This window comes from Lynx canadensis, chromosome D1 (assembly GCF_007474595.2).
Source record: "Lynx canadensis isolate LIC74 chromosome D1, mLynCan4.pri.v2, whole genome shotgun sequence".
NCBI classification, from domain to species: Eukaryota; Metazoa; Chordata; class Mammalia; order Carnivora; family Felidae; genus Lynx; species Lynx canadensis.
The window spans coordinates 47,059,113-47,071,162 of record NC_044312.2 but is presented as its reverse complement, the minus strand read 5'-3'; the positions used below and the strand labels follow the sequence as shown (position 1 = coordinate 47,071,162).

Sequence of the window (12,050 nt, the reverse complement as noted above, 5' to 3'; positions counted from 1 at the left end):
AACTCTTCATTAGCCGCTTTAGGGTCTCCTGTTCAACTAAAAATCCAACATCCAGCACAGGAGATGCTTGGCATCTTTCCTCTAATTCACTGAGCCACACATAGCTTGGGAAATGCAAAGAGCACTGCACTAGGAGCAATGAAGCCGAGATTCTAGCTGCCACCTCCCTCCACTGACCAACCAGCTATAGGATCTTAGAAAGGCACCTAATTTCTCTGAGCTTTTCTTATCAGTAAAGGACCATGAAAATCCCCGCCCTGCCTACTTCCATGAAGTTGTTGTAAACATAAAATGAAAAAGACAAAACTATGACATAAAAGTAAGGAATGACCTTTGAGGAGCTCTGATGCTGCATTTTATATGGAAAACTCAGTTAATACACATTTTTTTTATTATAGTAAAGGCAATTTAGAAAACACAATTCCAGTATACAAATGTAAACTATACATTTGCATAAATGCTGAGCTATAAGATATAAAGATCAGACTCATTTCCATCCCTTCCCCCCAAAGGCACTATTACCCTATGATTTTATAACTGAACCCAGTAATAATCCATTGACAAAGTTCAAAATCTTCTGGCTCCTGAATATTCAGAACCAGTTAAATTTTACCTCAGTCTATATTTAGCTATTTAAATTACCCAAGGAGGATCCTGACTCTGGTTCTGGGACTCCTTCCTTTGAAGTTAAAGCTTTACCAGCTATGCCAGAGAGATCCAAATGCTGAGATGTGCGAATCCAATACAGGAATAACTTAACCCAGGAGCCCACCCGATGCTTCCTGCCCTCGCAAGGAGTTTTGCAAGTCAGAGTAGCAAAAAATCAGCTCATACCAATAGAAATACAATTTCCTATTTATAGAAACCCTCGCTTGCCAAGGGTCTCTGATGAGATCCTCACAAAGGTATCACCAGCAGAAGCCTTGAGAATACAAATAGTTAGTATTAAATGCACCGAGTCAGAACCATTTTATAATAACTTAGGCACCATTCATCACATAGTGGCAAATGACGTTCTTCTATTTATCCAACAGCTGCGTCCCGGTGACTGCCCAAACCACCCCAGACAGACATGCAAATACGTAAAGATATTTACCATCTTCAGCACTACGTACTAATTCTTCTGGCAGATTATCTACTTTTGCTTGATCTGTTCAGGAGAAATTAACAAATGGTTAACACGGCTGACCCTTGGCGAGAGAGAACAATGAGACTGTCCCTGGAAGCCCCCGGAGTTGGAAGCAATTAGTCAAGATGCAGTGAGGGGTGCAACCAAGATGTCTTCCCCAAAATACTTTCTCTTTAGATTAGCTACTTGAACCAGTGCCATAGCGGGAGCTCCCATTTCAGCCCCGATGCAGCTTACATCAGCACACTGCTGCACACGGACTCCCAAGGGTTAGTGGGTTAGCTAAGAGCAAGCAATCGGCCAGAGGCAGAAGAAAACACAGGGCTGCAACAGCCTCTCTATTCTTCTGGAAAGGGTAAGATGCTAGCCATGACTAACACCTTCTCAAACCCATGGTCATTAACAAATATTTCTGTGCATGCATCATCATTTGTGTAAGCCTCTGGGAGCCTTGCTTGGGAAGTCAACTGAAGAGATGTAACTGGGGACCAGCTGCTAAGTGGAATCTTGGCAGGCTAGTGTGAGAGTGGGTATCGGTATTTGGAAGGGAGCGTGCAGGAATACCCGTCAGCTGATGGTGATTTTTTTTTAACCCTACACATTCCTAAGTACTTTAAAGCTGCACCATGGAAATATCCCCATGCTTCACAGGCAAGAGGTTTGTCAAACTGGACAATTGTTGCTGAGTTTTTTGTTTTTGTTTTTGTTTTCAGGACCCATCGCCAACATCAGGAAGAACAATTAGGGCGGTCCAACAAAGGACTGGACTCCCTTTCTGTGGGAGCATTCAGGCGGATGTAGGGGGTTGGCCACCTGTTGAGGAGGCTTTATAGAAAATTCCTGCATGGTGGGGAGGAGTGTAAAATGGGTGACCTTCAAGGTCACTTCTAACCCCGAGATTCTAAGATCTCCAGTGGGGATAGAACTGCCTAAATTGGGAATACTGTCTTCAGAGTCCTGAGAATCTCTGATTTTCAGGAATTATTTAATGGATTTTTCCTTTTCCTTTTTAAATTCAGACTTTTTAGTTTCAATTGCAGGTGCCTAAAGCATATTCTAAACATGAGAATGGTCAACTTTCAATCATATGAGTTTGGCAGTGGTTAACTTTCATTCAATAAATTTTCTCATGACCCTCTGCACTCCCAGGGGTGCATCTTAGTTTAAAAACAATTAAGAACAAACCCCCTAGAAGTCATGATTTCTAAATTTGCTTGTGTGGCTCACAAGTCCCTATAGATATTATCCTTTATGTTAGTACTCAGGAAGTCCTTCACCAATTAAAGGAGCAGTTGGGGGGGGGGGGTGGGAACAGTGTGCCTAAAGTATTGCAGGCCAGATAGTCTTTGGGCTTATAGTTCCAGTATCCAAAAGAAATATGTGAAAAGAAGGAATAAAAGAGGACAGTCCCTGAAGCTAGGGACTCATTCATCTCTATACCATGTAAAATTCATCAGACATCCATCACTGTCACATATAACATGGTCACTTCATAACTACTCTTGGTATTAGTCTGTTAATTCTGAATCACAGTTCTGCTGCAGGACACTAAGCAATTTACTTTACCTCTCTGAGCTTCATTTTCCTCATCTCTAAAATGGGAATAACAATTCATCCTCATAGGGTTGCTTATGCCAGTTAAATGAGATAATGCATGTGAAATGCTTAGCCAAGTCTTGGTACACAGTGCTTAGTAAATCTTAGCTATTACTATTAGAACCACTAGCTACCCCAATCTTTTAAAACTCACTGTACTTGAATAAACACTCAAACTTGGATTCTTCAATTCAAGGAAACCTAGTGTCTAGTAACCAAACCTCATGCGCTATTTTAAAAGTTCCAGACACTCTGCTCACTTTGGAAAGGTTATTCTCATCTGTTAACGCCCCCTTTAGGGGCTTCAGTGCACAACAAGCATGCGGTGAGGCCACAGAAGAGCACATAAGCATTTTTAAGCTCAGACTGGGGCATGAACAGTGGGGCAAATTTTCTCACTTGGTGAATCTGATGAAATGTCTTCTAGACTTTTGGAAGGCATTTTCCTAGTAGCACTCTTTTCCAAAGTTTTCAAGACAGGACTGGGTTCTTCTTCTGAACCTGTTACAAGACAAAATCGATGAACACTGCACAATACAAAAAACACCCAAACTCTTAAAAACCAGTGGAAATTGATATCATAGGTTGAAAGCAGGCATTATGTTATAAGCCTCTATACTTGTATTTACTCTATGAAGCACTTCTCAAAAAAAAAAAAAAAGAAAAAAGAAAAGAAAAATTTCTCTACTCTCTTGGTATGTCCTTTAAAAACCATTTCCCTGGTCAAGAAATATTTGCAAGCATAAATCATAAAGAAACAAGATTACCACATAAATAGAAGAGTGATCTCTTAGTCGTCTACACCTCTATTTTAGGCACATGATTTGTTCTGTGCCAGACTTTGAATCTTTCCACTTCACTTCCAGCTTTTGAAGACAACCACAAAGTGGTTTTAGGAGCATTAAAACAATTAGCTGAAAACCATAGAAGGCAGGATTCAGATGTTTAACATCTGTGTATAATCAGGTACACAGATGGGCGAATTCCCCAGATGAAGAATGTAGGCTTTTTGGGTTTCATGAGGTAGTAAAGTTTCCAACAAAATGTTGGGAAATGACATGAAATAGTCAACTTTTTATGTAATTAAGTCAATTTAAAGTCGGGGGGGGGGGAGGGGAGGTGGCTGTATCATGTACTAATACCTGTATTCATTTTTTAAAAAGGCATGTTAGGACCAAAAGAAAAAAAGAAAAAGGGCATAATCTCAAAATAAGAATAGTCCTTTAAATTAAATACATCTAATGTTATAAAAAAATATCTCTAGATGGCTCTTAACTTTTTCATTTTGACAGTGAAAACTCCATCATGGATTAGACCTGGTCTGAATATTGTCATTTATCACTGTTGTATTCTTAGTGCCTAGAACAGTGGCTGACAATAAGCACTTCAAAAATGTTTGCCAGGCACGCCTGGCTGGCTCAGTTGGAGAGCATGTGACTCTTGATATCAGGGTCGTGAGTTCAATTCCCATGTTGGATGTAGAGCCTACTTAAAAACAAAAAATGTGGGGCGCCTGGGTGGCGCAGTCGGTTAAGCGTCCGACTTCGGCCAGGTCACGATCTCGCGGTCCGTGAGTTCGAGCCCCGCGTCGGGCTCTGGGCTGATGGCTCGGAGCCTGGAGCCTGTTTCCGATTCTGTGTCTCCCTCTCTCTCTGCCCCTCCCCCGTTCATGCTCTGTCTCTCTCTGTCCCCAAAATAAATAAAAAACGTTGAAAAAAAAATTAAAACAAAAAAACAAAAAATGTTTGCTAAATCACTGCATGATTTCATTAATGGGCCAATGAATTTGGGAAGCACTTCTCCACACAGTACTTTCCTGAAACGCATCCCAGTTCTCCCCAGTGTTAACAGGCATTCTAGAGCAAATGGACTCTAAGATGAATTAGATATGAGATGCTTTGTGTTCAGATTTAAAGGTTTCTTACTACAGATCTTCTTATAGACTTTAATATGCTAATAATGTGCATAATTTCCCAGCATTTCCAAATGTATTTAATCATGGAAACTTTTTTTTTTTTTTTTGGTAAGGAGCATACTGAAGTATTGGTTAAGAGCTCAGCCACATGTCAAACATGTTAAGTTGCTCACCCAAATTGTGGTGCTACTGTAGCCAGGTTCCTCCCTCTCCCACCCTACCCCCATCTGTTTGTTTTCAAATAAAAATTTAGGTTAGGGGATATAAAATTACAACTGTACTAATTTATACCTCTTATTGGCTTATGAATTTTAAATATCTTCTCTAAGCTCTGGGTGGTTATTTAATATTATTTCATTTTTAGATAGGCTTTTTACTGTCTAATTGGTTATCCTGATATACTATAAACAAAGCTATATACATTAGGCAATAGTCTCCAAAGTAAGTACAAATTTACCCTCTTAGGGTCACTTCACCCTCGTCTCTAATGGGGTACTTTAGTAAAAGTCTACTTCAGCATGTTTAACATACTGACTTATACTCTTGCAAATGTCTGGTTTCAGAGACTGGTATATCACTTTCCTTTGCTTACCAACAACCTTTGTTAAAGGGGCTCCAAGTTGATTAATTAGGATTAAAGGGGATACTTTGGTCAGTTTTCAAGAAGAGAAGACTACAGTTACTTGCAAAGGAAACCAAACCTCACAAGTCATCCACCCAGTAAGACTTACTCATTCTCATCGATGCTGAGGGGACTCAAAAATGACAAACTTTTAAAACTACTAGGAGGGTGACTGACACTAGCTGTTGTGCAACTTTGGTTAAAATGTCCCTCCCAAAGGGCATCCTTTATCATTTAATCACTATAATTGGGTAACTTCTCATTCCTATTTGTCTCTGGGTTTCTCTTCTAAAATGCCCATGTTGATCACAATAGCAAACAGAGACAAGCCCCGTGTCTTACAGCCTGGCTGAAACCACTACCCCCAAGTCCGCTCAGATGAATGTGGTAATCAATTAAGATCTTCATCCATTTGGCCAAAGTTGGAGTCAAAGAAATGCAGCAGGCCAGGCAATGCCTTCAGGTGGAATCAGGTGAATTCATCTGACCAAAGTCATACTCTAGAGAGGGGAAAGATTCTGCAGATAACTGAACACAAGAGGAAAAGAGTGGCAACAAAACACCACAGTACTATGTATCTGATGAAAATAAAGTTCCAACCTTGCACTTTGTTCCTGGTATTTAGCCCCTACTGTGGTAAAATATTCATCCTAAAAGGGAAATGTCTGTCCATTTGTGGCACTGTCTTGCCACAAATCTTACTAGAGACTTCTGTGTGGATTGCCCATTAAGAATGAAATTCTAATTATGTCCAGGAGGAAAACTAGGTAGGATGTTTTAGAAGTACTTTCTAAACCCAAAAAGTTCTTTAAAAAATACTTTTAAAACCTAAAAATTCTATTGAGATTAATGAGAATAAAGTCAGATTCTGAAACACTGCCTGTGGGTAAAACTGTCTCTATGTAACTGATTTGATTAAAGAATAAAAAGGAGGCTGGGTGGCTCAGTTGGTTAAGCATCTAACTTTGGCTCAGGTCATGATCTCATGATTTGTGAGTTCGAGCCCTGCACTGGGCTCTGCACTGACAATGCTGAGCCAGCTTGGGATTCTCTCCCTCTCCTTCTCTCTCTCTTTGCACCCCCCTTCTCAAAATAAATAAATAAACTTGCAAAAAAAAGAAGAATATAAAAGGAAATGTAGCTTTTCATTAAGAAAGGCTAGGTAGAGCTAAAGTGATATGAAGAATTTAGCACCACTTGGAATGTCAAATTAATCTCAATTGTAAAAACTGTATCATCTTTTACATCAGCATTCCACAAATCAATTCATTAACCAACAGGTTAAAAAAATCAGAATGCTCACTAGAGGTATTTCTCCAGCTTTCTGCATTGGAACCAATGTTTCCATCTGAAAAATCAGAGTCAGAGAAACCTTCTTTCTCTTCCTTTTTCTCTTCTCTCTTACATGGTGATGCCAGAATCAATTCAACTTTACTTGTTTTTGTAGGGTTTGCTTTGTCTGTCAGGAGAGAAATGGGTTGCCTATTTGTGGACACACTCATTGCTTTAGGAGCCTTTTCAAAGCCAGGTTCCTGAGAAGTCCCTTCTTGAACCCCTGCAACCTGACTTTCACTGTCCCTGTCCTCTGGGGCTATTATAGTTTCAGTGACCCCTATTTTATGTTCTGCAAAGAGCTGTGGGGTTCCAAAGATCTCAACCCCACTGTCAGGACCACAAAGATCTACTGATAAATCAGTCATAGCTTGGTGTCCGCCCAACACTTCATCACACTGGTTGACTTGAGATTTGAGAACATTATTCTTAAGCTTCCTTTCAGAGGCCTCTGAGGCTGTCCAGTAAAAATGGGGCACTGTCTTCAAGAAACTGTCCTGCTCTGACTGTGGACACTCCTTCTCGGGAGTTTCTTCCTTCACTGACAACTGGAGCAGGTAAGAAGGAGTTTCCGATGCTTCTCTAAAAAGTTTCTCAAAACCCATATCAAAAGCACTCTCAGTTATTGATGGCGCCTCAGACTTTTTTACTGTTTCTTTGATTTCCTCAGGATGGAATTCAGAAGCAGCTTGCCTGGGCACCTCAGTACTACCTGTTAGCTTTGATGGAGAAAGAGTCCCTGTATCACTTTCATTTTTTGAGGAGGGGCTTTCAACTGCTTCCTTCAGTAGTTTTTCTAAGCCAGCACTGAATTCTAGGAACTCTGATTTAGGTTGAATAACTGTTTCCTTCACAATTTCTGCCACTTCCTGGGATAACTTTTTGCCATACTGAGTAACAGTGCAATCAGATGAACAAAGGGTTTGTTCTGATGGAGATACTCGGGCAGCTAAGTAAGATCCAATTTTATGAGTTTTATCAGGAACTACGGTGAAGGGATAAAAATCCTTTCTGTCTGGAATTAAAATGTCCATTATAGCCCATGGTGTAGAATTCTGGGGGCTACCTGCTGCCTCAACTCCTTCAGGAAATTCTGCTTTTACTTCTCCAGGCACTACTCCCCTCCCAACTGGATAGCTCAACCAAGCTTCTCTGAGTAGCTTTTGTAATGTAGCATTTACATACTTCAAGGCAGGGTTAGGTGGAAGAATGACTTTTTCCACAGTCTCTGAAATTTCCCTTTGTGAAGGTAATGCCTTATCCTGGGGAGCGAGATGAGCATCCCTGGAATAAGGCATCTTTTGGGGAGAGTTGGCCACATCCCCAAAAGAATCCTTTCTGTATAGATGAGAAGGTCGACCCAATGAGTGAGAACTTTCTGCAGCCATCTGACACAAATCCTCCGTGTTTAGCTGGCACTCACCACTTTCAACTTTCTGAAGGAGAGCTGCATTTCCCAAAGTTTCTTCCCCTTTTGGAAAAGGAGCTATTATCTCTTTTTGATAGTCTGATATGTTGGGACTCCATTCTATCCCTTTTTCATAAACTCTACTCTCTTCAGGCTCAGAGTTGATCCTAGTGGTAACAGGTTCTAACATGGTTGGTAAGGGAGAAGGTGAATTCCCAGTTGCTTCCTTCAGGAGTTTGTCTAGACTAGCAGTCAAAGTGTTCGGTTTGACCTTTGGAGGAGCTACTGTTTTGTCTACATGCTCATTAATGATCTCCTCATGTCCTCTGTCTTCTCCCTCAGTATCAGCAAAATCTGTGTCATGAGGCCATGTTTTATTTCCAGAAATCTCTCGTTCAGGCACTTGTTTTTCATGAACTTTTCCAACAGAAGTTTGCATGGCTGGTGATGAAGCTTCTGAAAGTAACTTCTGTAAGTTGTCATTAAAAGTGTCTTTGTAGTCTTTAGACAAAACACTTGTTTTTACTATTGATTCTTGTATCTCTTGGTCTGAGTAATCCTTTTCTTCCTTGAACACTGGTGTAACAAACCATTCCGTATTCTTTTTCGCATTTTCCTTTGATGACTCATTTCCTGGCAACTGATGAGCAGACTTTCTGGATGGTCTCAATGGAAATGTGGTTTCGTCTGGTAACACCTGGAGTGTGCACTTTGAATTTAATTTCTCAATTTCCTCTCTTGCTGGTAATTTTTTTTTACCTGGAAGTGTCCCTTTTTCATGGATATTTTTTCCTGATGATTTAATGTCACTGAGTTCTTTGTGTTTCTGGCTATTAAAAGGCATCAAAGGTTTTTGGCTTACTATGGTAGTATTCTTCTCAACATTGTCTTGACTATTTGTATTGGCTCCTAAGTCCCAAAACTTTCTCAAATTCTCAAATTGAGAGTGATTATAGACCTGTTCCATATTGGGTTCATCCATTCTTTCTTTTAGGGACATAACTTTAAAGTTGGGATTTGATTCACCAATTAGGGATCTGTCTTTCTCCAAAGGAGTATATATTCCATTTGCAACATTTGAAGGATGTTGCCATGATGGTAAAGTAAGATCCCTTTTATAATGCCAGCTCTCAGCCTCTGGCAACATTTTTATAGGCTCATTTATCCTATTCTGAAAAGGAGACATTTCACCTGATTGGTCAACTGAAGGATAATTTTTGGATGGACCTGGTTTCTGAGGCCTGGTCTCTTTAGATTTATTCGAGGAATAAAAGCTGGAGAGATGGGCTATGTGGCCATTGTCATCTAGGACCACTTGTTTGCTAATGACTTGATTATATTCAGACTGGCCTGTAGATAAATTGTCCATGGACTTCACAGGCTGATTTGCTTTAGCAGAAGGTCGCCCTTGACTGCATGATGATGTGGGTTCTTTATGAGTTAATTTAGCAGCAGCTTTCTCACCTTCCCAAAAAGATATTCTGTCACTTACTCTTTTGTATTTCTCTCTTTGTACTTGGTTCTTGGGAGCCTCAACAGCATCCTGTAATTGGACTTCAGGCTTCTTCCAAGATTTGTCTTTGGCAATCCCATGTGGTGACTCAATATACTCTGGCTCTAAGGAAGCTTTCAGGATGTATGTATCTTCTTCTTTGCTCTTTTTCTCTGTCTTCATGTTGTCTTTCAAACTTGGTTCTTTGACAAGTGTTGAAGAGTCAAAATTCACTTCTGAGTTTCCTCTACTTTTTTCAAAACCATGAAGCTTAGGCTCTTCTTCACCTAAGGTGCCAACAGCCTTAATGTTGCATGGAACTTGGTCTTCTGCATCAGGTCCTGTGACAGCACTGTAGGAATAGTTACTGGTTGGGGGAAGTACCCGATTTCCTTCTCCTATGTTTTTCGAACCTTGGCTATAGTCCATAGTTTTACTCCTTTGATTTGGGTCATAGATTTCACATGATTGCAATATGCCTAGACCTTCCTTGCCTTGTTGGAACAAATTAATAGGTTTGGGTTTGATATTCACATTATTATTTTGGCAATTTCCAGAAGGTAGCATATTTCCCTTTTCCTGGAATGTCAAATCAGATTCCATAGGCGTCAGTTTAACTTTGGCAGATAATAGAGCCTTTGAACCACTTTCTTTTACACTGGTGTCATCTGTCACCAAGGTAGTAGCAACCTGTGATTCTGAGTCTATTTCTTCTTTGGGCTCTATTCCTTGGGGATGTTGGAGAGATGACTTATTGTCTTCTGAATGACAACTTCGATTAAACCAGTCTAGGACTTTAGATATGGAATCATCAGTTGTCTTCCTTATCTCAGTGGCAAATGGATCAGAGTGTGAGGACGTCATTGCTTTTAGGGCCTTGAGAAGAGGGGGCTTACCTTGCTGATGGTCTCTAGAACTGTGACCTGGCACCTGAGATGGCTCAGGCTCAACACAAGACAGTCCATCTGCAACACAGAAATGCTTTTCTAAATAAGAAAAGAGAATGCTTAAAGAATTATTATTCAATCACTCACATTATCTTTTGAAGAGGCACTTTGTATTTACACTTTCCATACCACTAGCTGTTTATATCCGCACTTTTCAGGGGCTATAATATAAACAATCTTAATTAAGATATTCTATTAGAGTTGCTCTATGACAGTAAAGGAAGGTAAATGTAGACCTCTGAAATATGGGATATAGACCCAATTGAGAAATTCCTCTGAAGTCTCTGATTTATACTGAAAATTCATATGGGGGCACCTGGCTGGCTTGGTCGGTGGAGCATGTGACTCTTGATCTTGTGGGGTTATGAGTTCAAGCTCCATGTCAGGGGTAGAGCTAAATTAAAATAAAGTAAAAATTCATGTGAATTTAGTATTCTGATCTATGTTACATTAAAATTTTTTTCAACATTTATTTTTGAGAGAGAGAGAGAGAGCACAACAAAGCACGAGAAGAAGAAGGGCAGAGAGAGAAGGAGACACAGAACTCGAAGCAGGCTTCAGGCTCCAAGCTGTCAGCCCAGAGCCCAATGCAGGGCTTGAACCCACTAACCATGAGATCATGACCTGAGTCGAAGTTGGACGTTTAACCAACTGAGCCACCCAGGTGCCCCTATGTTACATTTTAAATATTTTCTTCTACTCTCAAATCTATGTATAAAACTGACACTCTAAGAAGATACAACATGTTGATTTTGTGACTCCACCAATCCACTGGCATACTCATAAACATTAGAGGGGGCTTATACCCACGTTTGAGGAACATAGACCAGAAGATTCAGGAGTTGGGAAAACAACTTTCTGGAGCTTCCGCCAGAGTATAAGAATGTTACAATGAAGATATTTGCATTCCTGGGCCTTACTCCTGCTACATTAAAGCAGAATCTCTGAAGAGGGGCCCAGGAATCTTTACTAACAGTTATCCCACTGATTGTTCTACATACTGGAGTTTGAGGACCATGATCTCAAGAGGCTCCTCTGTTATCTTCCATTTCCCTGATATAGTTTGTGAGTTTAGTAGTTTCTATGAGCCAAATAAACTAAACTGAAGACTGATGGAGAATGTGATCTCAACTTGTTTCCTGATGTTGGCTGACCAATGGCTAGGAAGCTAGAGAAGGATATTTAAGTTTATGCTAAGCTATCAAGAAAGCAGAGAGAATCCTGTCTGAGCCTTAATTATTGGGCACACCGTACACTTAGATAAGGGAGCTCAGGCATTTCTCCCCTTTAGTTAAGACTTGGATGTTTCAGGAGCACCTGGGTAGCTCAGCTGGTTAAGCATCTGACTCCATCTCAGGTCAGCTCATGATCTCATGGTTTGTGGGGTTAAGCCCGGTGCGGAGCCCTGCCTCTGGCTCTGCTCTGATAGCATAAAGCCTGCTTGGGATTCTCTCTCTCCCATTCTTTCTGTCCCTCCCCTGCTCATGCATGCACATGCTGGCTCACTCTCTCTCTCAAAATAAATAAACATTAAAAAAAAAGACTCCAGTGTTTCAGCATTTCTCCCTCTTCCTTGCAAATGCTAAGCTATGCAATACATGTTCCTAAA

The 12,050-nt window shown here is 40.5% G+C and overlaps 1 protein-coding gene across 8 annotated transcripts in view; it reads right to left on the bottom strand.

Moving 5' to 3' along the window:
• SYTL2 (synaptotagmin like 2) overlaps positions 1–12,050 on the bottom strand; it is a 136,155-nt gene that overhangs the window by 21,124 nt on the left and 102,981 nt on the right. For 4 of the 8 annotated variants that reach the window (XM_030331753.2, XM_030331752.1, XM_030331755.1 and 1 more), the window contains exons 8-10: positions 6,566–10,459; positions 3,125–3,226; positions 1,097–1,150 (exon numbers count right to left, since the gene is read on the bottom strand). In XM_030331753.2, coding sequence (XP_030187613.1) covers positions 1,097–1,150; positions 3,125–3,226; positions 6,566–10,459 — 4,050 coding nt within the window. The remainder of the gene's footprint in view (positions 1–1,096; positions 1,151–3,124; positions 3,227–6,565; positions 10,460–12,050) is intronic. The other 4 variants (XM_030331759.1, XM_030331760.1, XM_030331758.1 and 1 more) reach the window with 3 other exon arrangements.